At 29.5% G+C, this 23,984-nt stretch overlaps 4 protein-coding genes across 10 annotated transcripts in view; 2 read left to right on the top strand and 2 right to left on the bottom strand.

The window, feature by feature from the left end:
- The window catches only part of LOC113376950 (SH2 domain-containing protein 4A-like), a 136,989-nt gene extending 130,435 nt beyond the window's left edge, over nt 1-6,554 (bottom strand). For 2 of the 5 annotated variants that reach the window (XM_026617081.1, XM_026617080.1), the window contains exon 1: nt 6,455-6,554. The gene's annotated coding sequence lies outside the window, so the exon portion shown is untranslated. Of the gene's footprint in view, nt 1-3,197; nt 3,514-6,454 lie in introns of those variants that run through there. The other 3 variants (XM_026617078.1, XM_026617079.1, XM_026617082.1) reach the window with 2 other exon arrangements.
- On the top strand, nt 6,507-8,948 carry LOC113376951 (bifunctional methylenetetrahydrofolate dehydrogenase/cyclohydrolase, mitochondrial-like). 2 transcript variants are annotated; one of them, XM_026617084.1, is made up of 5 exons: nt 6,507-6,638; nt 7,558-7,846; nt 7,948-8,114; nt 8,230-8,435; nt 8,584-8,948. In XM_026617084.1, the coding sequence occupies exons 2-5, from the start codon at nt 7,562-7,564 to the stop codon at nt 8,841-8,843; spliced, it is 918 nt and encodes a 305-aa protein (XP_026472869.1). In that variant the 5' UTR covers nt 6,507-6,638; nt 7,558-7,561; the 3' UTR covers nt 8,844-8,948. The 2 variants fall into 2 exon arrangements, with proteins under 2 accessions (XP_026472869.1, XP_026472868.1); XM_026617083.1 differs by lacking the exon at nt 6,507-6,638 and adding an exon at nt 6,807-7,021.
- Nucleotides 8,949-9,289: 341 nt separating this feature from the next.
- On the bottom strand, nt 9,290-17,042 carry LOC113377757. Its single transcript, XM_026618174.1, has 17 exons — nt 16,910-17,042; nt 16,742-16,843; nt 16,574-16,669; nt 16,419-16,508; nt 16,080-16,193; nt 15,342-15,926; nt 12,673-14,802; nt 12,479-12,613; nt 12,032-12,154; nt 11,699-11,839; nt 11,493-11,633; nt 10,611-10,730; nt 10,403-10,531; nt 10,201-10,345; nt 9,986-10,138; nt 9,754-9,909; nt 9,290-9,580 (listed from the first exon to the last, which is right to left on the bottom strand). Exons 1-17 carry the CDS (start codon nt 16,961-16,963, stop codon nt 9,366-9,368), a joined length of 4,629 nt encoding a protein of 1,542 aa, XP_026473959.1. The 5' UTR covers nt 16,964-17,042; the 3' UTR covers nt 9,290-9,365.
- An 822-nt stretch (nt 17,043-17,864) lies between these two features.
- LOC113377001 (probable ATP-dependent RNA helicase DDX43) lies at nt 17,865-23,165 on the top strand. 2 transcript variants are annotated; one of them, XM_026617155.1, is made up of 14 exons: nt 17,865-17,882; nt 18,056-18,136; nt 18,246-18,557; nt 18,948-19,079; nt 19,163-19,386; nt 19,460-19,555; nt 19,614-19,854; nt 19,921-20,077; nt 20,146-20,449; nt 20,510-20,596; nt 22,026-22,166; nt 22,230-22,330; nt 22,410-22,572; nt 23,031-23,165. In XM_026617155.1, the coding sequence occupies exons 3-14, from the start codon at nt 18,293-18,295 to the stop codon at nt 23,109-23,111; spliced, it is 1,992 nt and encodes a 663-aa protein (XP_026472940.1). In that variant the 5' UTR covers nt 17,865-17,882; nt 18,056-18,136; nt 18,246-18,292; the 3' UTR covers nt 23,112-23,165. The 2 variants fall into 2 exon arrangements, with proteins under 2 accessions (XP_026472940.1, XP_026472939.1); XM_026617154.1 differs by lacking the exon at nt 17,865-17,882 and having other exon boundaries at nt 17,958-18,136.
- The last annotated feature ends 819 nt before the right edge of the window (nt 23,166-23,984 follow it).

Here is a 23,984-nt window from a genome sequence, read left to right as displayed (position 1 = left end):
AACGAGGTCATTGAGACAACGCGAGCCGGCTCAACGGCCAGCGGCTCGCGATACTGGTTTTTACTACCAAGCCTGCAAATTTTGATGTCGATGTAGAACCGCATCTTTAGGACGCGTTTCCATGCACGACACGATAAAAGGAAACTGAGTCCTCTTCATAAAGTACTAAACTAATATAGAAAAAGATAGAATATTTTTTAAAATATTTCAATAGAATGTAAAGTACCAAAAAGCTACTTGTATTTTGTATAAAGATGTTATTTCCAGACTACTTCTCTACTAACGTCAATTGTTGTTGAATTGCTGATGAATTAACCATATCGGGACATAAATTAATGCGGATATTGTCTGTCGAAGAATTTTATTTTGAAAACATTGTAATATTTGTAAATTGCTCATTTTGGCACATCCCATTGTTGGGAAGCCATACATCCAAACCGGTTTGAGAATGACCTTTAAGATTTTTGTCTAAGTACATCCCCAAGCACTTCACGTGATCTCGCATTGGAATTGTTTATTATAAATTGTAACATGCGGGCATGTACCTTTCCTAATGTAAATATTCTAAATATGAACCGATTTGGAGTTAATTGTGAATCTCCACAATTCAAACCAATTTTCAATAACATTTAAGGGTGTAAAGACTGCTCGGTGATAAAGATGATATTAGATTTTTATTCCATAACAATTTCTTCCAAATCATATTAAATCAAAATCACAAGTTCTGAACAATAATATAACTATTTAAATTTAAATGTCATGAAACCAAAGATTTGGAGCGATATTTTGATTTTTGTTGCAGTTTGAAACAATATCTATAACCAATACCAGCCATAAAAATATGTGAATCAAATAAATTGTATGGTTGCAAATTGCAACTTGCAATCTATCGTCTTAAAAAATTACGTACTCCCGGTCAACGATACACTTTGGCAAAATAATTCTATTCAACCATGGGAACACGTCTTCATGGTTACGAGCGCATATTTGTATATACATAATCTTTTCTATGTAAATAATATGCAAATTCTAGTATCTCCCGCGATAACTATGAGCCAATATCATGATGTTGCAGGCGACCGCATGTGTGGCATGGACATTGCCAATAACATTAGACAAATTATATTAAGAGCAACGTAATAAATGTCTATGATTGTATATTAAATTGCTGTAAATAGATAAGATGCCATTAATTCTGATTTTTTTGTAAAAGGCCGATAATGAATGAAACAAGCAAATGTACCACACAGGTGATAATAGTAGTTCGAAAAATAATGAAAAGACTTTTGTCTTCTACAGTTAATCATAAATGGCATTGAGAATAATAAGTTTTTTAAAACATTATTATAAACAGTTTAATAAAAAACTATAAAATAGGAAATAAACCCTAATGCACCATGCAAATGCACAGTTTAAGGAGTTTCCATTTCGAGCAAATTCACTTTTTTGGAATTGTGCGAAATACATGTATAAATATTAGCACTCTGAGGATGAAGTTTAATTAATGAAAAAAATTTTTTTTTTTTAATTCTTTGTAATACGCTAAATATCTCTGCTCATTTGAAAATGTCTATTTATCTCACTTTTGCACAATATTTCCATAGCGTGATCGTTCCCTGTCGAAGTGATTATGTTTTTTATAAACGCTTTCAGCTAAAATTTAAATCAAAATTCAAAGCTATGTAAAATTTCTATTAGGGTACAAGTTACTTGATAGTTTTTTTTAGCCCTCATACATAATTTTATATTTTATAGCATAATCTACTCAATAAAAAAATCATAATATTGATTTATCATCATTTGTTACATAGCAATGCACAAAAAAAGCTATTGTCAATGAAAACATATTTTTGATCTATGTTTACAAGTCGATTTTGTTTGTGAGGCAGTCGGATCTGAAGTTATTCAAATATAGACGAGAAAGAAATAGCACATGGTTTCACATTAAAATTTACCTACACGGGTGAAGAGTTGACTGAAGACAAACTATTTTCGTGGTTAAATCGATGTTTTCCTCAAAATCAAAATATTTTATATGCACGATTAGCAAAGCGAGAAAGAAGTGATTATGTTTATAAGTAAAAATGGACATCGCTGTTGCATGATATCAGATTGCCACAAGGCGGTTAATAACATATGCGCTTTTCAACTTTACGTAGGGTAGGGTAAGTAGGTAATTCGAAATTGTTTACATATCTTTACGTTTCAAAGGTTTCTGAACATTTTGGCATACCTTAGACAAAATTGATGTGTGTGTATGTGTGTATTTGCATGGTTAGTATGTGTGTGTGTAGTGTGTGTGCAGTGTGGATTTTGCGTCGACATTTTCGGGAGCATCGATTAACAGATTAGAATTATTCAACTACAAAGACAGAATCAGCCGTTTCGGAAAGCAAGGAATGCAAAAAATAGAAATTGAGTTTTTGAGAGAATATGGAATTCGATTTGAATGAATCAAAAAACATTCAATTTACAATTATGGAGAGACGTCACGATTAGTTTATGGCAAACATAGGTCGAACCGTTTCGGAGATACAGAGCTAAAACATTTGAAAATCCTCAAATATTTCATTGCGGTACGGGAAGATCCAGTAACTAGCCTGAATGAACAAATTCCTTGCACTACTAGTTAAAATTCAGATGAATTGAAGGTAAATTCTAAAGTTAGTCTGATATTGTACATTAATTATTTGCCACAAGTACTATACAGTTTTGTTTTAATAAATCACTTGTATTTGCCAAATGCCATTCGGACTGGTGCCCTTTTCTCCTTGAGCAAGCAGGTGGGAACAAGAATCAAATACAAGGAAATAAAATCAGTAAAAATAATAATGATTGAATTATTAACCTTTAAAAGATTGAATTAAAACCTTTAAAATAATATATATTTTACTTCAAAGACATTCGAATACAAATTTAAACTATTGAGTTATATTAATTTGTAGGTTCTAATAATAAGTAATTCCATTCATGTATCAAATCAAATCAAGTATGTCCAATATAGCATAAGTAAAACCAGTATTCTTATGTCTTTGAATAATGCCTTAATTAAAAAATCACATAACTAACAAATTATTTATGCAATATCACAAAATATAAATAATTCGTTGCTTGAGCATTTATTATTTATAGAAAGCAATATAAAACATTGCACATTAACAAAATCCTTATCCTCATTTTTAATAAAAACAACTTACTTTAAAATAATTCCACAAACACAAACACAAAATTAAATTATCATAAACACTATAAATCAATTTATCACAACTGTTTTCGCAAATCGCTTTAACAGCAAAGGATTCCACGCAAATTATATTATTCATAAGGCACTTATCATTTGAGAACAAGAATTAGGGCATTCCCTTTAAATCATATTGCCGGTAACGTTTCTTTCAACTGACGGAAGCAATAAAATCAAGAACGACAAAGCGCGAAAAAATAAGCAACGCGCACTCGACACTTCGAAACGCAACTGAAGCACAGGTTCCATTAAACACCAGCATTGTTTCATGGAGAACATCGTACAAGATCGGAACACTTCGCCGTCGTTTACCGCAATAAATTGCAGAGCTCACTCTTACGGCCATCAACAACGACAAGAACAGTCGATTGAGTCGGTATATCAACCTATCAACCTATGCTATAAACATAAATATGGAAACAATATCAATATCAATGTTGAGTAATGCAAGTAGAAACCCTTTGTTGTCCATTACTAGTTTTTGTCTTCTGAATTTTTAGGTAGAATTAGAGGCCCTAAAATATAAGTTCCCGCTAAACATAACAAAGTAAGTCGTCCATCGATGTCCGTGCTGTAACAAAAGGACGATATATGTCTGGCGCAAATCCGAATCACCAGAAGATTTCGAACTAGTTGTACGTTTATGTGTGACCATACATATAAAGTGCGTAACACAAATCACGTTATACGTCATAAGGTCATATCGCCTATCTTGCGTCGCGCAAATCACATGGGGACATCGACTTTAGGCCGAATCTGATAAGAACAAGCTGCGGTAGCAATCTGCATACTACAAGCTTGGCTATGGGGTGGCGACATCACACCAAAAAGGCACGACTTTGAACACAAAGTGGTGACCACATCGCGTGTTTCGGGATTGTATATACATTAACTATTTAAAAGAAAAAGAAAAATTAATCTTCTTGTTTAGTTTTAATTTGTAGAGCTTAACTTAATAAGTTCTGTAGAACTTAACTGATCTCCAAGAAATAAAGATTTATTTTAAAAATATGTAACTTAGTTTCTCAAAATTAGGTTTGTTTTATATAACCTACTTTTTATAGTTTTTTTCAATGTGTCTTTCCCAGCAATAAATATTAGAGCATATCATGCTTGTCTCATATATAGAATACTAGTAATCACATTAATTATTTTTTTATTGTTAGATTGGGGTCCATTTATTCACGTTATAGATTTTTTAAGGATTTTTGGATGTCCCTCCTTCTTGGTGATACGTCTTGATATTGACCCCTCCTCTCCCACCAAATATCACGTGTATTTTTAGTTAAGTAAAATTCTTCCAAAGTAATCGTTTTTTTGAAAATCTAGATAAAAAATAAATTCACGTGATACCTTACTAGACCCTCCCTTTCCCACGTGATTTTTTGTCAACAATACAATACCTATTATTCTGCATTTTTTGCTAAAATTAAATGTTTGCACACATTTGCAAATATTCTGATAAATATACCTTCAGACGTCCAATTGAGGTAGATCAAATGAATATGTACGAGAAATGAATAGTTATCTAAGTATATAAATTAAAAATTATGATTATTAATATTCATAAATCATATCCATGATTGAAATTATTTAATATTCTGAATTATGAATATTAATAGTTAAGCACGTTCCAATATTACCACTTTTTTCAGTGTAAAATATACGCGTGTGATGTGACGCATTTTGATTAAGATTGTCTAATTAAGTTCTAATTAGAGTTCTGTTGAGTCAATTTATTATGAGTGCTTTTCGTTAATGATTAATCTGTTTAATGATGAAATAATGATATATGATAACGATATTGAAATTATCACGCACGCCCACATGTAAGATTCCAGAGAAGAATTCTATTGATTAAATGTTATAAATACTTAATTGCATTCTTATTGGTAAAAACTATTTTGTGGTTTTCTTCTTTATTTTCTATTTTCTTCCTTACATAATATTCGTGAAATTATTAAACAATTAATTTAGAAAGAATAAGACACTTAATTATAAAAACATTATCATTTTTATTATCCGCACAACAATTTCTTACAGTCACAAACCAACTATATTTTTGATTTCAATGAGATTGATTTATAATAAAGCATATTTCTTCTTGCATATTTCAAGCTGATAATCTTAATGAATGATTTCACTAACCCCGTGTCTAGGGGAGACGAAGCAATTGAAAGTTTAAGTGAAGACATGAACTAGTGGTGAATGACATCGTGCCTTAAGGCAAATTGCTGCAACTTTCCGTACCAATTTTTTTTTTAAAAGATTAACATTTTTGAAAAAATTTTACTTTGAAAAAATTAGATTTTTGTGAAACTTTAAATTTTTTACAAAAATTTACCTTTTTTGAAAAAAAAATGTTTTTTTTATTTCGAAATATTTTGGAAATTCTGAACTTTTTTTCAAATCAATCGTACTGCTTTAACTGCATGAAGATGAAATATCGAAGCGCGTAAGCGCCGCGTCGCCTCTAACGGACCAACGATGTTACGGAACCCATATAAATGTAAATAAAATTTATACGTATTATTAAAATCGCCATAAAATATCTGATAATTTGATGTGTCTATATCTAATGATCATTTTTGACCGCCAAGTTTCTTTTTTTTACTTTTTTCACTAGATCTGCCTTCGCAAAAATTTAATCAGTTCTTAATCTTGTTAATACAAATAAAATGTTTTTCGAATTATTAAAATCGGACGCTCCGTTCTCCTAAAAACTGAGTTACCGTTTGTGGCACTTTTTGCCCCGTATCTTCGAAACAGCTAGATCTGCCTTTGCCAAAAATTAATCAGCACGTCTCCTTATCAATAGCAATCGAATGTTTTTTGAATAATTGAAATCAGTTGAACCGTTTTCCCAAAATCGTCGACGAAAATTTGTATCCGCACACACACACATACATCCATTTTTTGCAAGGTATGCCAAAATGTTCAGAAACCTCTGAAACGTGAAAATATATACAAATTTTCATTTTCGGTTTTTTATGCGATTACTATAACTATAAAGTAGGGTAACTAAGGGAAGTTAATTAAGTTTACTTCAATCCAAACCTCATCTTAACACAAAACTACGTACTAAAATGCTATTGCATGTATATATCTAACATATGTTATCTCCCTAATTTGTATTATGTCTTTAATTAAAAGCATACGTTTACCACGACATCTTTTATTTCTCCTTTTCCTGTGGTTTTCCTTTAAACGTACCTTCATGGTCGACTTCTTCTTGGCTAATGCGATTAATGCAAGTGTAGTGACTGACATTTGACACGTAGTACTGAATGATCCAAACCTAGGTATTCCTTCTCGGATTTTTTGGTTATATTACACATTTTGATATTCATGAGACCGCATGAGAGTTGAAGCTGACAGCACTTATATTTAAGAATAGGTAATTTTTATAAGCTAGTTAAACGTGTGTTTCAATGAAGTATCGATAATTCTTTTATTGTGTACATCTTCTGGAGATTATTATCTACCATTTAAATACATCTCTGCAGCTTTGCGATAAGGCGCAAGCTTGACGCGAATCCTATGTTTTTTATTATTGCAGCTGCTATGAATCTCTAATGTTAATGACGTTATGCTTATATGGAATATTACAAATATTGATAAGATATTTTTTCAAATAAAAAAAATCATGTCAAACATATAAATGGCAATGCGATCAATACGAAAGATCAGTATAGTTTTCAGCATAGCCATGAGAGATATTTCTAGTCAAAATTTCAATTGTATATCTCCTTCACCCACTCAAAGAAGAATGGGCGGAAGGTAAGAACTGATTATTGGCTTCATATTGTGAATCAACTTAACATTAACCGCTTGTTCATTAGTTTAGACTGTTTAGCTTTATTTAGAATTTTTTGTTTATTATGCAAATGTTACTCCAGTTGTGGCAGGTACTCTGTTTACATTAGTACTGTTGAATTTAACATTTACTGATTAACATTTGAACTTGAACTTTTAGATAAAAAGTATTGTTTCGAGTTTTCTTTGAATATAAAGGTTGTAATATGTGTTTTGTTGATGTTAGATTTTATTAACAAGCTAGTGAAAATATCATTCTTTTATTAATGGGCAATATCATATTGGTTATTTCATAACTGTGAGAGTCCTCATTTTTTCATTGTTAATATTAAACAAATATTTTTCTTTGTAGAATGTATCTAGAATACATATAAAATATAAATAGCTTTATTTCATATATTGTCAATATAGTAATACTGTCTGTATTATGTTGATTTGTGTCCGTTATTAGTTGCCCTTCGCATTCCTAATAGATAATGTCTTTTACATTTTTTTTAAAGGAAAATGGCAAAGTTAATTGATGGTAAGAAAATTGCCAATGAAATCCAGGAAGAACTGAAAAAGGAGATCTTGAAATGGTGTGATGCTGGAAACAGAGCACCTCAATTAACTGCAGTGTTAGTAGGGGAAGATCCTGCAAGTGATACATATGTTAAAAACAAAATGAAAGCGGCACAGAATGTTGGAATAGATAGCATAACGATAAAAATTCCAGCTGATATTTCTGAAAATGAGTTACTGCAGAGAATTGAAGAATTGAACAATGATCACAGTATTGATGGAATATTGGTAAAAACAATTGAGTATTGAATACGCATATGTGATGAATTGTACTAATTTCTGCATTTTTTCTTTCTGTTATAATTATAATTATTTATGTATTATTTTAGATACAACTCCCATTGCCCCAACATATTAATGAAAGAAATATTTGTAATGCGGTCAGTGCAAGAAAAGATGTAGATGGCTTTCATGTTGAAAATATTGGAAAGTTCTGTTCAGATATGAATTCATTTATTCCTTGTACACCATTAGGTGTGCAAGAGTTAATTAAAAGGTACATTTTGTTTAGAGATGAAGTAAAAAATTTAACCTGAGTACAATATTACAATGTCTGATGGCGATTTATCACTAGAAAGTAATAAATCCTTATATCAAAATTTTTTGTTCAGATCAGGAATAGAGACATTTGGAAAAAATGCAGTTGTAGTAGGTCGTTCTAAAAATGTTGGAATGCCAATGGCTATGCTCCTTCATGCTGATGGTAGGAATGAAACACATGCCATGGATGCAACCACAACAATTTGTCATAGGTTTACTCCACCCGAGCAGTTGGCCATGTTTTGTAAAACTGCTGACATCGTAGTCACAGCAACCGGTAAGAATTGTTTTTTCTGCTACTTTATTTTATCTCATGCAGCCCATAGATCTTCAGTAGTAAAATTGTGTAGCAGTCCTTTTTTTTTTCAAAAAGCTTTTTGTAACTGTTTTTTCTGACACTTTTTGTAAATAATCTAAATATTCAGGTGTTCCTGGTCTAATTAAAGCGGACATGATTAAACCTGGTGCAGCTGTGATTGATGTTGGAATAACAAGAATACAGGACCCAGTCACAGGAAAAAATAAGCTTGTCGGTGATGTTGATTTTGATGCTGCAAAGGAGGTTGCTGGGTACATCACACCTGTGCCAGGTGGAGTTGGCCCGATGACGGTTGCGATGTTGATGAAGAATACTTTCAAAGCAGCGAAGTACAATGCAGAATATAATAACCGAAACAATGCATAAATTGCTTGTATATTGATTGCATTATATTTATCAAACTAGTAAACAAATGGCTCATCATATACATAACACTTGTTAAAAACTAGTAGACAAAACAATTTAAAGAAAGGTGCTTGAAATGTTTAATATGAAATATTTTGTTGTTTATAAAATAAAATTATAATATAAAATAATTTATAATATAAATAAAATTTGTATTAAAAAAAATTGTAGCTGAAATATTTTTCATATGTTACAGAAATATTAAAATCAGAAGTAATCCAATGAACTAAAATTCTTATTGTGGCAAGTACAAATTAAAAAGTTTTCTATAACTTTGTTTATAAATATTTATTTATTTAACTCTTCAAAAAATAATCTATTATAAAATATTACATAAAAGGTACAAATCATTTCTATAAAAATAAACAATAAATATGTTATTATTTATAAAGCATTAAATAGTCTGAGTCTAAACTTTTAGGTGATAACAAAAATCACATTATTATCGATGCTGTTACCAAAATATTGTTAAAGTATATCACCCTACTCTGTTAATAAATGTTGAGAAAGATGTAATTTCTGATGTAAAATTCCTGTGAGCAAAGCCTCTGACTTCACTATAGGAGGAATATATTTTCTACCGGTTTTCTTAGGCCAAAACTTTTTATCCTCTTCGCAGGATATAATGAAAGATGGATTTTTAAATCCACTTCGTGGACTAGTTGTCACGAAAGTACCCCCGCAACTTTCAACAATATCTGCAATTGATTGTGTTAATTTCTCATTGCTCATTTATCCGTCTATATTATATATAATATGAATGGGTATACCCAAGCATGCCATACACGTGTATAAAAAGTTTTTATCACTATCTATATCATAAAGATAGTACTTGGTATTACCAACATGAGTTTTGAATTTAATTACTGACCTTTTGTTTCTCGTGGCAGCGGGAGAATGCTCTTTGTGCCCATAACTGTATAGTCCTTTAATAGAGGACTACCTTGAGCTCGTTTTAAAGCGTTTTTCAAATTAAATTTGTATTTTTGTTCACCAGCTTTATCTTTTGTTATATAATCCCATGGATCTGCAAAATGATAACTCAATGATAACTTAAACTTAAATTTAGTATTTCTTCAAATACTTAGTTATCATAAAATTACCTAAAAATTTATGTACTTTCGAAGACTGAATCAACCAGTCTACCGATACAATGGGTATTCCTTTTGCAAGACAACATAAAAACTTAACTGTTCTAATTATACGAGGAGCTATCAAAACGGTACATTGATTATGATTCTCAACAATGATTCCTCCTGTAATATGTTAAAAAAATTAAGAATAATATAATATTTTTAAAATAATAATACTGACAAACCTAATTTAGTTATAAGATCAGGCAAGGTATCATCGCTTACTGAAGTTATTAAAATTTTAAAATTACTACCACTCTTTTCTGAAATACTGGATGAAGTATTAGATTTTGAAACTTGCTTTGGGTCTATATGTTCATTTTCCTTCTTCTAAAAAAAAAAAAACGTATAAGGTAAGAATTAAATTATATAAATGAACAAAATTACCTTTTTACAAGCATTTTCAACATCAGAATTTTCTGATTCTCTACTATGGGACAATTGTCTTTTGGTTTGCCTTTGATAACTAGTATTAGAATTTTCTAAGTGATCCGCTTTGAGAGAAATACTTTGAAGCTAAAAATAGATATATGGGTAATAAATGGGATGGTTGATTGATTTTCAATAGAGTTTAGACTTTTAGATTTACACTCACAAATTTATTGTCCGATACATGAATGCTGGGCATTCGCTTTCGACTGCTTTTTCTTTGATTTGTAGTAGAAACTTCTACATTTTTAGAACATTCCAGAACTGAATCAATGTCACTTGTTTTCTATAATATATGGAATTTAATATATATATATATATATATATATATATATATATATATATATATATAAACATAAATATATATTAAAGTGGTCCTTAATATGGACATTTTCAAATTTTCCTTGCTCCCAGGAGCTCAAATGGTTCCAAATTGATAAAAAAAAATCTCTAAAAGTTGTAGCTCTTAATATCAACTTTTAGATAGAGCGCAATTCAATTTCAGAAATTTTAAAAATATTTTTTAGATATAACTTAGTGTGACATAAATTGTCATTTTTGATTCATTTATCGCTAAGTTATATCTAAAAGGCATTTTGAAAATTTTTGAAATATTTTCATGCTAATTACATACAAAACTTTGATTAAATTGCACTCTATCTAAAAGTTAATATTAAGAGCTATAACTTTCAGAGAATTGTTTTTTATCAATTTGGAAACATTTGAGCCCTTGGGAGTAAGGAAATTCGAAAATGTCCATATTAAACACCACCCTATTGTTGTTCTAGATTAGCTATATAACATAATTTTTCTGAATCCCTTAGCAACCTATATCTCAAAATAAAATCAATTACAATTTTTAATGTGAGTGTGTATATATGTTTTTATAGTGTATGTAGTTTTTTAAATTTCAGTCTTTGAAGGTTTCCGAAGAAGAGGCCAAAAAAAATTTATTGTTTTTTTTTTATTCTTTTGTAATAAAAAAGGCTATCAATTTCAGAAAAATAAAATCATAGAAAATATATATACTAATAATAATTATACCAACATTTTTGGAAATTATTGGGCTCGTAGGAGTTTGTGACTCTAATTTATCAGTTTTATGTTTTTTATTGTTATATCTTAGGTTAGTATTTGTACAAACTCCGGAACTTTCTGATTTCTCTTCCAAATTTAATTCATTTCTTTTCTGAAAAAGAGTAAATACTTATGTAGAATATATAAATACAAGAAATACAAATGTGCAAAACTAACCTTTGAAATACTAGATTTTGAAGAATGCTGTGACTCATTTTGAATATTTTTCACTTTCCTGCTGCTTTTCCTTATGTTTATACCCGAAGTGCTGTTTACATCTTCAGATTTTGATCTATCCAAATTAATATCGTCTTTCTTCTGTAAAAATTTAATTGTAAAATAAATAAGTGAATAAAGTGATGAGAACGCATTAATAGAAAGGCAAGTTATAAGATAAACTTAACGTAATAATACTTAATTACAGGTGTTATATATATATATATATATATATATATATATATATATATATATATAAATCTATAAATATATATGTATATAGTATTTATTCACCATTTTGGAGATAACTGGACTAGAATTATTAACTGTTTGTTGTCTGGCACTCTTCCTTTGTGATGCTCCTGACAGTTTTTCTTCTTTCAAATTTTCTTCGAGTAAAATTATTTCTTCATCCTTCTAAAAATTGATAAAAAAAAGTAATAAGCATTAGAATTTGAAAGTAATAAGTAATAAGCAAAATAAATTTTGAAAAATTTAAACATAAATTCTATATTTGAAGTTTAATTAAGCATGCCTATGTTAATACATTCTTCCTAGAAGTACATGTTTAATTTAAATAATTCTTTTTTTACCAGTGAAATTGATAGTATTTTATATATACTCTCAATAATACTTTAAATCTATGAATTATAACAATATAGGTATCATAGTAATAGATTAGTGTATTTCTATATTCATTTGTAATAGTGCTATCTATATATATCAAAATATAATATTAACCTTTTTAGAAATAGCTGGGCTACTAGACGTTTGCGTTTCCAGTTTGCCAGAAACTTGTTTTCTGCTACTTTTTCTTCGCTTTGCATCCAAATTTTCCAGGCTTTCAGAATCCATGATCTTAGTAGCAGTTTTTACCTAGAAACAACAATATATAAATGCCATATTTTGTATTGCTTAAAACATTGCAAGTCTACCTTTGACGTTTTGTTCTCAACTGGATTCACTGATCCTCGATCTATGAATAAAGTTTTATCACTTTCTGAATCTATATTGTTCAAAGAACTTAATACAACTTTTGGTACAAGTTCCTGACTTTTATGTCCTATTTTAGTATTTGCAGTAGATGTAGTCACTGCATCATCCTGTATATTCCTTGATGAGTTTGCTTTACTATTACTTAGCTCCTTATAAAATGAAGAATCAGCATCCACTTCAGTACTTTTAAGATATTCAGATACCTTTTTTGAATTTTTGTCTGGTATTTCAGTGCTTGATAAATCTTTAATTTTCTTTTTGTCTAGTTTTTTAACATTTCTAGTATACTTCTTTGTTTTCCTTACAGGAGAGCCCATTGCTTCATCTGTATCATCTTCCGTATCACCAAACAAATTGCTCAAGTTTTTACCCTTCTTTTTTTTCTGTGAATTGCGAGCACTTTTTTCATTCAATACTTTTCGTTTTTTGGGCTGTTTATTTTTAGCAATAGATAATTCTTCTTCATTCTCTCTCTTATTCTCATTATCGGAACTATCTCCAAAAATCTGCTGAGGTTGTATCGCAGAACGAATTTTTTCTGCATCAATTTTCATAGAATTTTCTGCCATAAGTTCAGCCTCAGAGTCTTCTATGCTTTCATCACTTATACTACGATGTGAAACAATAGTGTCATACGTTTTATTTTTAATCAGATTTAAGGATTCATCACTTCCATTGTTGTTAAATTTTTTGTTGGAAACCATAGGAGTGCTACTGATGTAAGATGATGCATGAGGTTTCTTACTAAAGCAATTGGATTTTGCATCACTTGCTATTTCACTGATTGAGGTTATATTAAAAGATTCTGATGCTTCACTTATTAGAATTTTATTGGTATCCAAATTAATATTTTCACATATTTGTGGAGAAGACCGAGCACTAATACTCGATCGCGGAAGCATGATTGTAGTTTGGTCACAAATACTGTCTTCAGACATTTTTAGCTCAGATTCACATTTATCAATTTCATCTTTAGAAGAAATACTCTTATTATATTTGTTAATACCACCTTTACAAGACTTACTGTTTACTTCTGTTGACCGGTTTTCATCTGGTTTCTGAACATGATTTTTCCTGGAATTACGAGTTTTTCTGACATTGCTCTTAACTGTAGAATCTTGATTTGCGTTGATTACTTCAGGTACAGGAGCTGTAATAATTTGTGTAGGCATATCAGAAATATCATGTGTTAATTTAGTAGGCTGATTAAATGTATCACTGATATTTGAATCCAATTCAGATTTGGAACTGGATTTTTTTGAACTATCAAGTTTTTGTGTTGGCATATTCCACACTTCATCATGATCAACAAGTTTTGCAGGCAATTTTTTTTTCCGTTGAGAAACTCTACAAATCGGGGTAGGAAGTTTTTGAGTGCATTGATCAGAAATATCTGTAAACTTATTTTTATCAGAATATTTATTTCCGCTATCATTAGAGATTGGTATAATCTGTGTGCATGCATCAGATATGTCTACTTCTATTTGCTTATCTACAACAAATCTTTCATCTTTCATAGCACAATCTTCTTTGTCTTCATTGTTTACAAGACTTGTAGCCGCATTGTTTTTTTGCAAACTTTCAGATATCGAAGTGGGAATTTTTTGAGTGCAAGCATCTGACAAGTCATGAATCATTTCTTTGCTTTTCTCTGTGTGAATCAATTTCTTTTGCAAATTTTCAGATACTGAAGTAGGAACTTTTTGGGTGCAAATATCCGATATATCTATTTCTGTCAAGTTCTGCTCTGTCATGTCTTTGCTTTTCTCTGTATGAATCAATTTCTCACTTCTTTCAGTAACAATTTCAGCATCCGTGGGATGTATGTCCACAACAGTAGTGCTTGGACTGATTCTGATATTAACTGTTGGCGAAATATTTATACCATTCACATTCTCTCCCTTACTTTTTGATATGTTCAATCCCTCATCGATATCTTTGGATGCTTTATCCAAAAATTCAATACTTTTATTAATATCTAGTTCATCATTTTCAGCAGGTACCTTTGGTTTAGTCTCTTCATTATCAGAATTTTCAATACAATCTTCGCAGTCTGTTATATCGTTATCCTAATAAACAATTTTTAAAAAAATGTAAATAAATGTATAGCAGATAAAAATATGCATTAATAGTCTAATGTTCTGAAAGTGTTCTTTCTATGCAATTAACAACAAAAATTGTGTTGTATGATTCACAGATTTATTTAACACATAATGAACTCAAGGATAATATTCACATGTTTAAAAAAATTCTTATCACTTTAATAAATACTGTTATAAAAAATAAAAAAATATTATTAATTATTAAAGTTTTATTGTAGTTTCAATGCTTTAAACCATGTATATCTACCTTTCCTAAAAAAAATCCTGGAAACTATGTAGGACCGAACAGGTTCGATCTGTCTGTTAAGTGTTAAGGTAAATGACAAAGTCATATTTGATTTCCTATCAATTTTATCAATGTTATTCTTATATGAAGAAATGAATTACTTGAATGTGATTCAATAAAAGAAACATATTAAAAAAGTGTAACAGTTCATTACTGTTGTTAATGTGAAATGTATAAAAAGTAGAGCTCAACATATTTTTTAAAAAATAATTTCACTTACAGATTTATTGTTAGTTCCCTCAATAATAATATCATTATCCACTGCTTTCTCTACTGACTTTGAAAGATCAGAAAATGACCTTAATAGGCATTGTGAAGAAACAATCTCATAAACAGAAGAATTACTGTCTTCTTGATAATTAATTATTTCATTTAAATCAGCATCACAAGTATTATTTGACTTTGACATTTGATCTGTATCATCAAGTTCACTATCGGCAACAGATTGATAAAGAACAGGAGTGTCCTCAGCAAAATTTTGTGTTTCAGGCACAAACATTTCTTTATCACTTAAAGATGTATTATCATCATGTAATGTTTCACTTAATATTAGCCTGTCAGAACTATCTAACAGACTATTTTTCTGGCATGTTGCTTTAGGTGCAATATTTGATACCTGTGTTTCTGCTTCATGTATTGAAGCATCAGAAAATTTGATCTCATTGGAATTTGTATTTCTTTTTGAGTCAGAGAGTTCAATAACTGTTTTAGGTGATAAAGACCTAGAACTGCTACTTTTCAATCTTCTGTTAGATAAAGAACTATCTAAAATAGGCGAAGTAGAAATAGCTAACCGGTCAGAATCCTAAAAAAAAAATTAAAAATAAAATATATTGAGTAGCCCAAGCAAGGAAAGAAAGATCAAGACATAGACAATAGAGATCAATTACTTATTTCATTTGAAATTATAGTATATGGTAAATCAAAGCTAAATAGAAGATAAAAACTTTTGTCATACATCTGTTGCATCAAAATTTATTTGAGAATCTGTACTCGATTCCAAGACTTTTTCTAATGGATTGGCTGGCCGTGAAAAATTTTGAATAGGCGGTTTCTGTGATTCCAATTCCATCTTGAAAGAAAGAAAACAAATTAAGACCTTATTAATAATAATTATATATATATATATATATATATATATATATATATATATATATATATATATCATGAATGGTAGACAAAGGATAAGGGAATCATTTATTTATGGTGGCTCTCAAACCATGCGCCTGTCTTCGGGTAGACTACCATTTATTATTATTATATATTAAAAATATATTGTACTCATCCAAATCATTACCTCATCAAAGAAGTACTGCCCAGAAACATTGCCAAACTTCAAAGTCGATTTATGTTTTAAATCATAGTGATCATAAGGTAAAAGTGGACCCTACAAAAATAAAACTTAATAAGTGGCAAAATTATAGTGATATCAATCAATACAAAAAAACAGACCTCAGAATCAAGTATAGTTTTATTGGTAGAACGGAGATCCAATATAACATGTCTGTGATCATAGACTCTAATAACAGCATGGCTCTGTGAAACTGTCTGGAATTGATTATATTGGTGAATAATTAAAAAGGCATAATATATAAAAATATAAATACATATAATATATACCGGATCATCAATAAATATATCAGACGTTCTTGTATCTCTGCCAACATTGTTGATGCCTGTAAATATAGGATAACTGGTTCCTAAAATATATAAAGTAGCAACCTAAAATTCATAAATTGTCTTTAATAATAGAGTTTTAACTGGTTGTATTCATTTAAATGTAATTACTTGTTGCTTGTCATTTTTTGTTTCTTCACAAATCCTTTGCGTACAATCAAACATTTTGGAAATTTTATCTGTCACTTTTAATAATTATTGAACGTAATAATTGATCAAATTGCCTCGTCGTGCAGTTGAAAATCTAAAATAAAAAACAACACTTTTTCGCCAAAAATAATAATCACAATAACTGTAGTTCACCAACATACGAAAACAAAATAATATGTAAATTATATCGATACGCAGAGAGAGATTTGATAGTAAAACCGAGATAAGACAAATACATATTCATAGATAAATAATCATATTTTAAATCAAATAATTTTATTTTAAATTTTAATAAAATGTGTCAAAACACAAAAACAATAACACGGAGAAATAATAACTGATTTGTTTCGACACGTTATTAATCAACCAAAATACGTTGTTTCCTCTTTTAAGTTTAAATAAAAATTTTAAAATTACATCATATCGTATTTCACCAGTATTAGCAATTAATTCTAAATTTACGAGACTGAAGAATTTATTTAAATAAAATATGCAAGTCTTAAATATTATTATTAATATATATATTATAAAATAATATTATTATGATAATCTGAAAATATCTTTCCGTTTAACCTACTTTTAAAACGCATAAAATTGAAGTGAAATAGACATATTTTTGAATAACAAATACTATACAAATATACTACACATATATAAGATTAGTATCCTAAATTGTTGTATATATTTAGTATTTAATAATTAGTAGTAAAAAAGTAAAAGAAAATAACATACCTCATTCATTTAAACGATTTTTGTCTTTTCGATAATCCTTCGCAATCCTTCGCGTTCTCAATAAGCATTAGCGCATAGATGAAAGAAGAGCATTAAGCGTTCTCGTTCTTGATGCATGATGTGGCTGTCAGATGTCACCCTGCGGCCTGCGCTCACAATTCCCTCGTGTTTATAGGGTTAACTGATTGTTCGTCTACAGACAGTAATAAGTTGCAAAATTTATTAGTAATGTGGTGATTGTATTAAACAAAACACAGTTTGATTATCTTATATTTACTATTTACCATTTTGATTTCAAATTAAACTTAACTGAAATTTCAAACTTTTGCAAATTTTTCATAGAATAATCGTTAATTTAAGTGTTTCAATCCACAGACGTTAACACACATTATGAACATTGAAAATAAGAATTGAAATACCAAATACCAATTGAAATACAAAGTGCAGCGTAGACTTGTAAGTCGTTCAGTTGATTTTCATCATTTTAGATGTAACTTCACTTTTAATTTGTTATACTGTTCAACGAAAATAGTACCTCGCACAAGCGATTAATAAACTTTGATAGGAAAAGAAAATTGGTTACCGCAGTGTGTGAAGACTGTAAAGCTTGAAATGGGTTCAGTTTCGAATTGCAAAGAAAACTGGAGGAATGATAATTGGCAACAACGGCAGCGATCATCACAGTTTGATACGGGTTCCATTCAGGATCATGAAGAAAACTGGGATGATGAAGATTGCTCACAACAGCAGCAACTATCACAGCACAGAGAACTGCCAAGACCAGTTTCAAGTTTCAATAATCGACCAGCTTATTCTACTTCATTTCAATCCAAGCCATCTGGTTCAAGCCATTCAAATAGACACAGCAATAGATCAAGTATTGAGATTTAATTTTAATTTATTCAGTGACGTAATTTGTTGTACACTGCTTGATTGCAATAGTAGCTGTTGCTAAACATTGTATTAATTTTTGCTTTGTAAAGAATACTGCATTACTATGCATAACATTTTTTTACAAAGTTTTAAAATCGATCCATATAACAGTTTTTTTTTATTGAATGTGTATCTACAAATTTTCATTGCCCTTTATTTAATGTTTTGGTTAGAAATATTAAACAAATTGTTCATACTCTTGAAATGTTAAATAGAATTATGTCAAAATAACTAATTGAATGATTTTGATCATTATCATTATAATTATCATACTTAGGTGTTTTCAGAGCTCACATAACTCTATTTATATTATGTAAGTATTTCTCTATTCAAGGTATTTCTCGTGGTCATAAAGATAATGACAAAATAATAAAGATTCCCTCGAAAAAATTAGGACGCCTCATAGGAAGGGGTGGATGTAATATACAAAATATAAGAAAATCAAGTCAGTGCATGATAAAGACAGGTATGTGTTCCTAATTCAGCCACTATTTTGCTTTATAATGCAAATATAAAGATGTACACCTATATTCATTTCTTTTGGAAAAGGGGTTGAAAATTTTTATGACACAGAAATTATTTTGATTGGATCTAAATCAAATCAAGAAAGAGCTGAAGCGCTTATAAATGAACTGTTGTTTGATCATGATTCTAAAAAATCTACTGAAACTATTGACCATGTTACTGAAGAATTAGCTGAAGTTTCTATTGAAGAGAATAATAGAACTGATGATGATGAATTTCCTGACTGGGCCGCCTTAATTGCAAAAAGTGTTCGTACTTTTTATTTGATATTTTTAACATAATTTTATTAATTTATTATTTAATTAATTTTTATTACTTCAGAAAAAGTATACAGAAGAAAAATGGGCTAAATTTCCTCCTGTCATTAAGAATTTTTATGTGGAACACCCAGAAGTTACCCAATTGAGTCCTGAAGAGGTAATTATTTTGTTTTTATATAATTAATACAAAAAACTAACAGTGTATTTTCTATCAGGTTGAAGATATATTTAAAGCGAATAATGTAACTGTATCATTCCTTGAAGCCAAAGATGAATGTTGTGCAGAACCGATACCAAATCCTATTCAAACATTTGCACAATGCTTTAATCAGTTTCCTGAAATGTTACAGCAGATAGAACGGCAAGGTTTTCAAAAGCCCTCCCCTATTCAAGCTCATAGTTGGCCAATTTTACTTAGTGGTAAAGATATGATAGGAATTTCTCAAACAGGATCAGGTATTTATATTGGCAATTTATTAAGTCATATTGAATGTAGATGACAATAACTTTGATTATTTATAGGTAAGACGTTGGCATTCATCTTACCGGCATTGGTGCATTTGCATGGGCAGTCTGTGAAATCTAATGAGCCATCAGTTCTAGTTTTGGCTCCAACCAGAGAACTAGCTCTGCAAATTGAGTCAGAGGTTTTAAAATATCCTTATAAAGAAACAAAAGTGTAAGATAAACACAGTTGTATTCTATTTATATATCAATTTAACATTTGATTTTTTTTTGTTACAACAGTTTATGTGTATATGGTGGTGTGAATCGTAAAGAACAAAGAGATTGCCTCACCCAGGGTGCTCATATAATTGTTGCAACGCCAGGGCGTTTGAATGATTTCCTAGAATCTAAAGATATAAATATAGAGGGTGTGACATATCTTGTCCTGGATGAAGCTGATCGCATGCTAGATTTAGGTTTTGAACCTCAGATAAGAAAAATTCTTTCATATTTAAGACCACAAAGACAAACAGTTATGACAAGTGCTACTTGGCCTTATGCAATTTCTGATCTTGCACAGCACTATATGGCTAATCCTGTACTGGTAAGACCTAATTATATTTGTTTAAGACGAAGTTTTTAGTGCGTTTTTATCAAATTGTAGGTTCGGGTTGGGTCTCTAGATTTAACTCCAGTTGCCAGTGTTACACAGGAAATAGTTTTATTGCAAGAAGATGAAAAGATTGATGCAGTAAGTAAAAGTAACTAACTAACAATTAACATTAACAATTTGCATTTGTGCAATAAATTTTTCCAGAAATTATGTTCATTAATAAATACAACTTTGATGTCTATATCATCCAGATGTCAGGCAGATAGTATACATACATACATATATATATATATATATATATATATATATATATATATATATATATATATTGACGTAACAGTTTGCGTTGCCTTCTGTGAATATCGTGCAGTAGGGATGTCCATTTTTACTTGAAAATGTAGATCAAAAATATATTTCCAATTGAAAATAGCCCATTTCAGGCATTGCGTTGTGAAATGGAAATAGAAAATCTCTCACACTATTCTTCCCTGAATGGAGTTGGAGTTTAACTCAACTCACTACCCTATCTAGGGCAGTACTACTCATTATTATTATCATATATTATTGATATATAATACGGATTTGCTCTAATACAATTAATTTGAGAGTTTAGAACATCTCCAACTAAAAACAAATCAATGAGATTTTCAATTATGTTTCAAACAAACTTAATCTGTAATTATAATAATTATAGTGCCCAAATCCGTGCAAACCAATATACCAATAAATTTAATGCATGAACTCCGCCGTGAAATTCCGAAAAACGAACCAAGATTTAATTATGGAGAAACGGCGCGGCCTATATTTCTCTGAAGCTAATCAGCACGATTCTTAAATATCTTTCCAAAGCGTTTTCAATGGAAAATTGCCACAAGACCTCATTTAGTCCAGTTAAACCTAAATACCTCTGCTTTGCTACGTTTTACTGATATTTTTTTCTTTTTTTGTTTTGTTATTTTTATTATTATACATCATAGATTCCTAGTAGATACGTCGATAGGTATTGTTACTATTTTTTAATTAATATTGTGAAATATTTTTTGTTAGCAGTCTATTAACATATTGCATAATATAATTATTTATTAAAAAAAAAAAAAACATTCAAGATTTTTTGTGAAAACTTGGACAAAACTTTTTGCACTTTTCTACGAATCCCAAATGAAACGGCTGGACCAATCGTCTTGAAAGTTTAATCAAGGTTCATTCTTGACAAGTTTTATTGAACAGCTTTAAGATTTTTGAAAACCGTAGGCTTACCCGAACAGTTATCATAATTCTTAAGTAAAGATCCTTTTAATGAAAGAAGCTCAAAATTTTAATAAACAGGACTTTGGATGTGCTTAGTATCAATCAATAAATACATAAATATCTTTCAAAAAATAAATATATCAACCTTTATTATGAAATTATAATATGTAGCTTTTTTTTTAAATTTTTGGAACTCTTTTTGTACTAGTCCTTTGTATGTAACTATCGTTTGATAAGGAGGTAATTAGCAGAAGTTATTAAAAATACTATGGCTTTTCAGATATTATATACTATGTTACAGCAAACTTTATTATTATAGGTTATCACATTTCTTAAAACTTTGAAAGATAATGAAAAGGCCATTATCTTTTGTGGAAAGAAAGCCACTGTAGATATGATTTCGTGTGACATACAGCTGGAAGGCATTAGGTGTGATTCTATACATGGTGGAAGGGAACAGGTATGCTTGTCATATTTATTGTAAACTTTTGAAAAATGACTTTGTCAAGTTACACTTTTTTAGTATGATAGAGTTCGTGCCCTCGATGATATTAAAAGTGGTGCTATTTCAATACTTATTGCAACTGATGTAGCTTCAAGAGGCATTGACATAAAGGACATAACGTAAGTTACCAATTTTATAAATTGACTTAAATTAAATTTTTTTGGTGTATGTTTTTGAAAATTATTATTAATAACTTAGGCATATTTTGAATTATGATTTTCCTCACACTATTGAGGAATATGTTCATCGTGTTGGAAGAACTGGCCGTGCTGGAAAAACTGGAAAATCTATAACATATGTAACCAGAAATGATTGGAAACTTGCAAAGGATCTTAGGAAGATTTTACAAGATACTAATCAGGTATTTGATTCTATAGTAGACCCCATTGGTGCCATTGTTATTTTCAAAATATAGTGATTCAATTTGAAGTGTAAGTCTATATCACGAACAGCATTTATATATCATATTTATATTCTAAAAAATATTTGAATGCATAACTAGTAATCTAAGCAGCAAATAACAAACCAAATTCATTTTTTATGAAAGACCAAAAAACATTTTTTTCTTATTCATGTAGTGTAAATTTGTGAATGTTATAGTACACAACCAAAAATATATTTTAAAAAATTGTTAAAATATGCTTTCACATATCTATTCTGTTGTATATATATACATTTGCTATTTTAAATAACTTGGTTTAATGTTATATTTTAATGTCTAGTCGTCTTCTATAATTTCTGCTTTTTATATGCATTTAAAATATTCAAATTTCCTTCAATAATTACTAAGCATAGGATAATTTTCATTTAATCTTGTAGGTAGTCCCAGAAGAAATAAATAGGATGTGTGATGCTTATGAACAGTTTTGCCGCCGCCGTCAGTTATCTGGAAGGCGTTAAAAAAAGATCTGATTCGTATAAATGATTAGTATAGAGTATCTCATTTGTTTTTAACCATTGATTAATATTTTTTTTATTTTTAAGTTCAATAGCTCATAATTTTAAATTTTTGCATGAAAATAGAGTTGAAATTAATAAACTTAATCAGAATGTAAACATGTTGAGTAATGAAAGTATAACTTTTTATAAGCTTTGCCGTTATGATGATTCAGTTGTTCAGCCAATATTCTCATCTCGGTTTTAATCATTTCATTGATTTTTTATTTGCAATTTCTGTCTTTTTTCCATATTTATTTTGCTTTACAATTTACAATTACATTTGTATCTATCTTCTACTTTTTCGTTGTGTTATTCCAACTTACTACTCTTATTATCTCCTTGTCTTCAAATTGATTCAATATGTTTTCTTCAATTATATTATTCTTTGTCTCAGTTTTGCTCTTAAAAATGTGAGAGTGTGAAAATGTGTGAATCTATTTTCTGAATTGGATGTTAGATTGAATGATGTTTATAACAAATTTATTTAATCATTCATTTTTTATGAACGACTTAACATAATATTGTACTTACCATATTAATAAAATAGATATATGTATGTTGGTAATATGTTTAATTAATTGTAATAACATTAACCCTTTGCATGGGAAATAGGCTAGAATCGTCCCTTTGATAATATGCTGAAATTTCGACTTTCAAAAACACATTTTCACAATTTTCATCATCATTTAGTTCAATACCATCATTCATCTTCTTCCATGCAATTGTCAACAGGAAAGTGCATTGTAAATAATATTCACCAATTCACAATAATGTTCATGAAATCAACTGAATTGAAATATTGTCCAATGTCAAATCATGTCATTTGCTCCTGGG

Source organism: Ctenocephalides felis, unplaced genomic scaffold (genome assembly GCF_003426905.1).
Source record: "Ctenocephalides felis isolate EL2017-DRISC unplaced genomic scaffold, ASM342690v1 CF-g0.4_SCAFFOLD_01886, whole genome shotgun sequence".
NCBI classification, from domain to species: Eukaryota; Metazoa; Arthropoda; class Insecta; order Siphonaptera; family Pulicidae; genus Ctenocephalides; species Ctenocephalides felis.
Note: the sequence above shows the minus strand (reverse complement) of the source record. Positions and strands in the feature narration are given on the sequence as shown.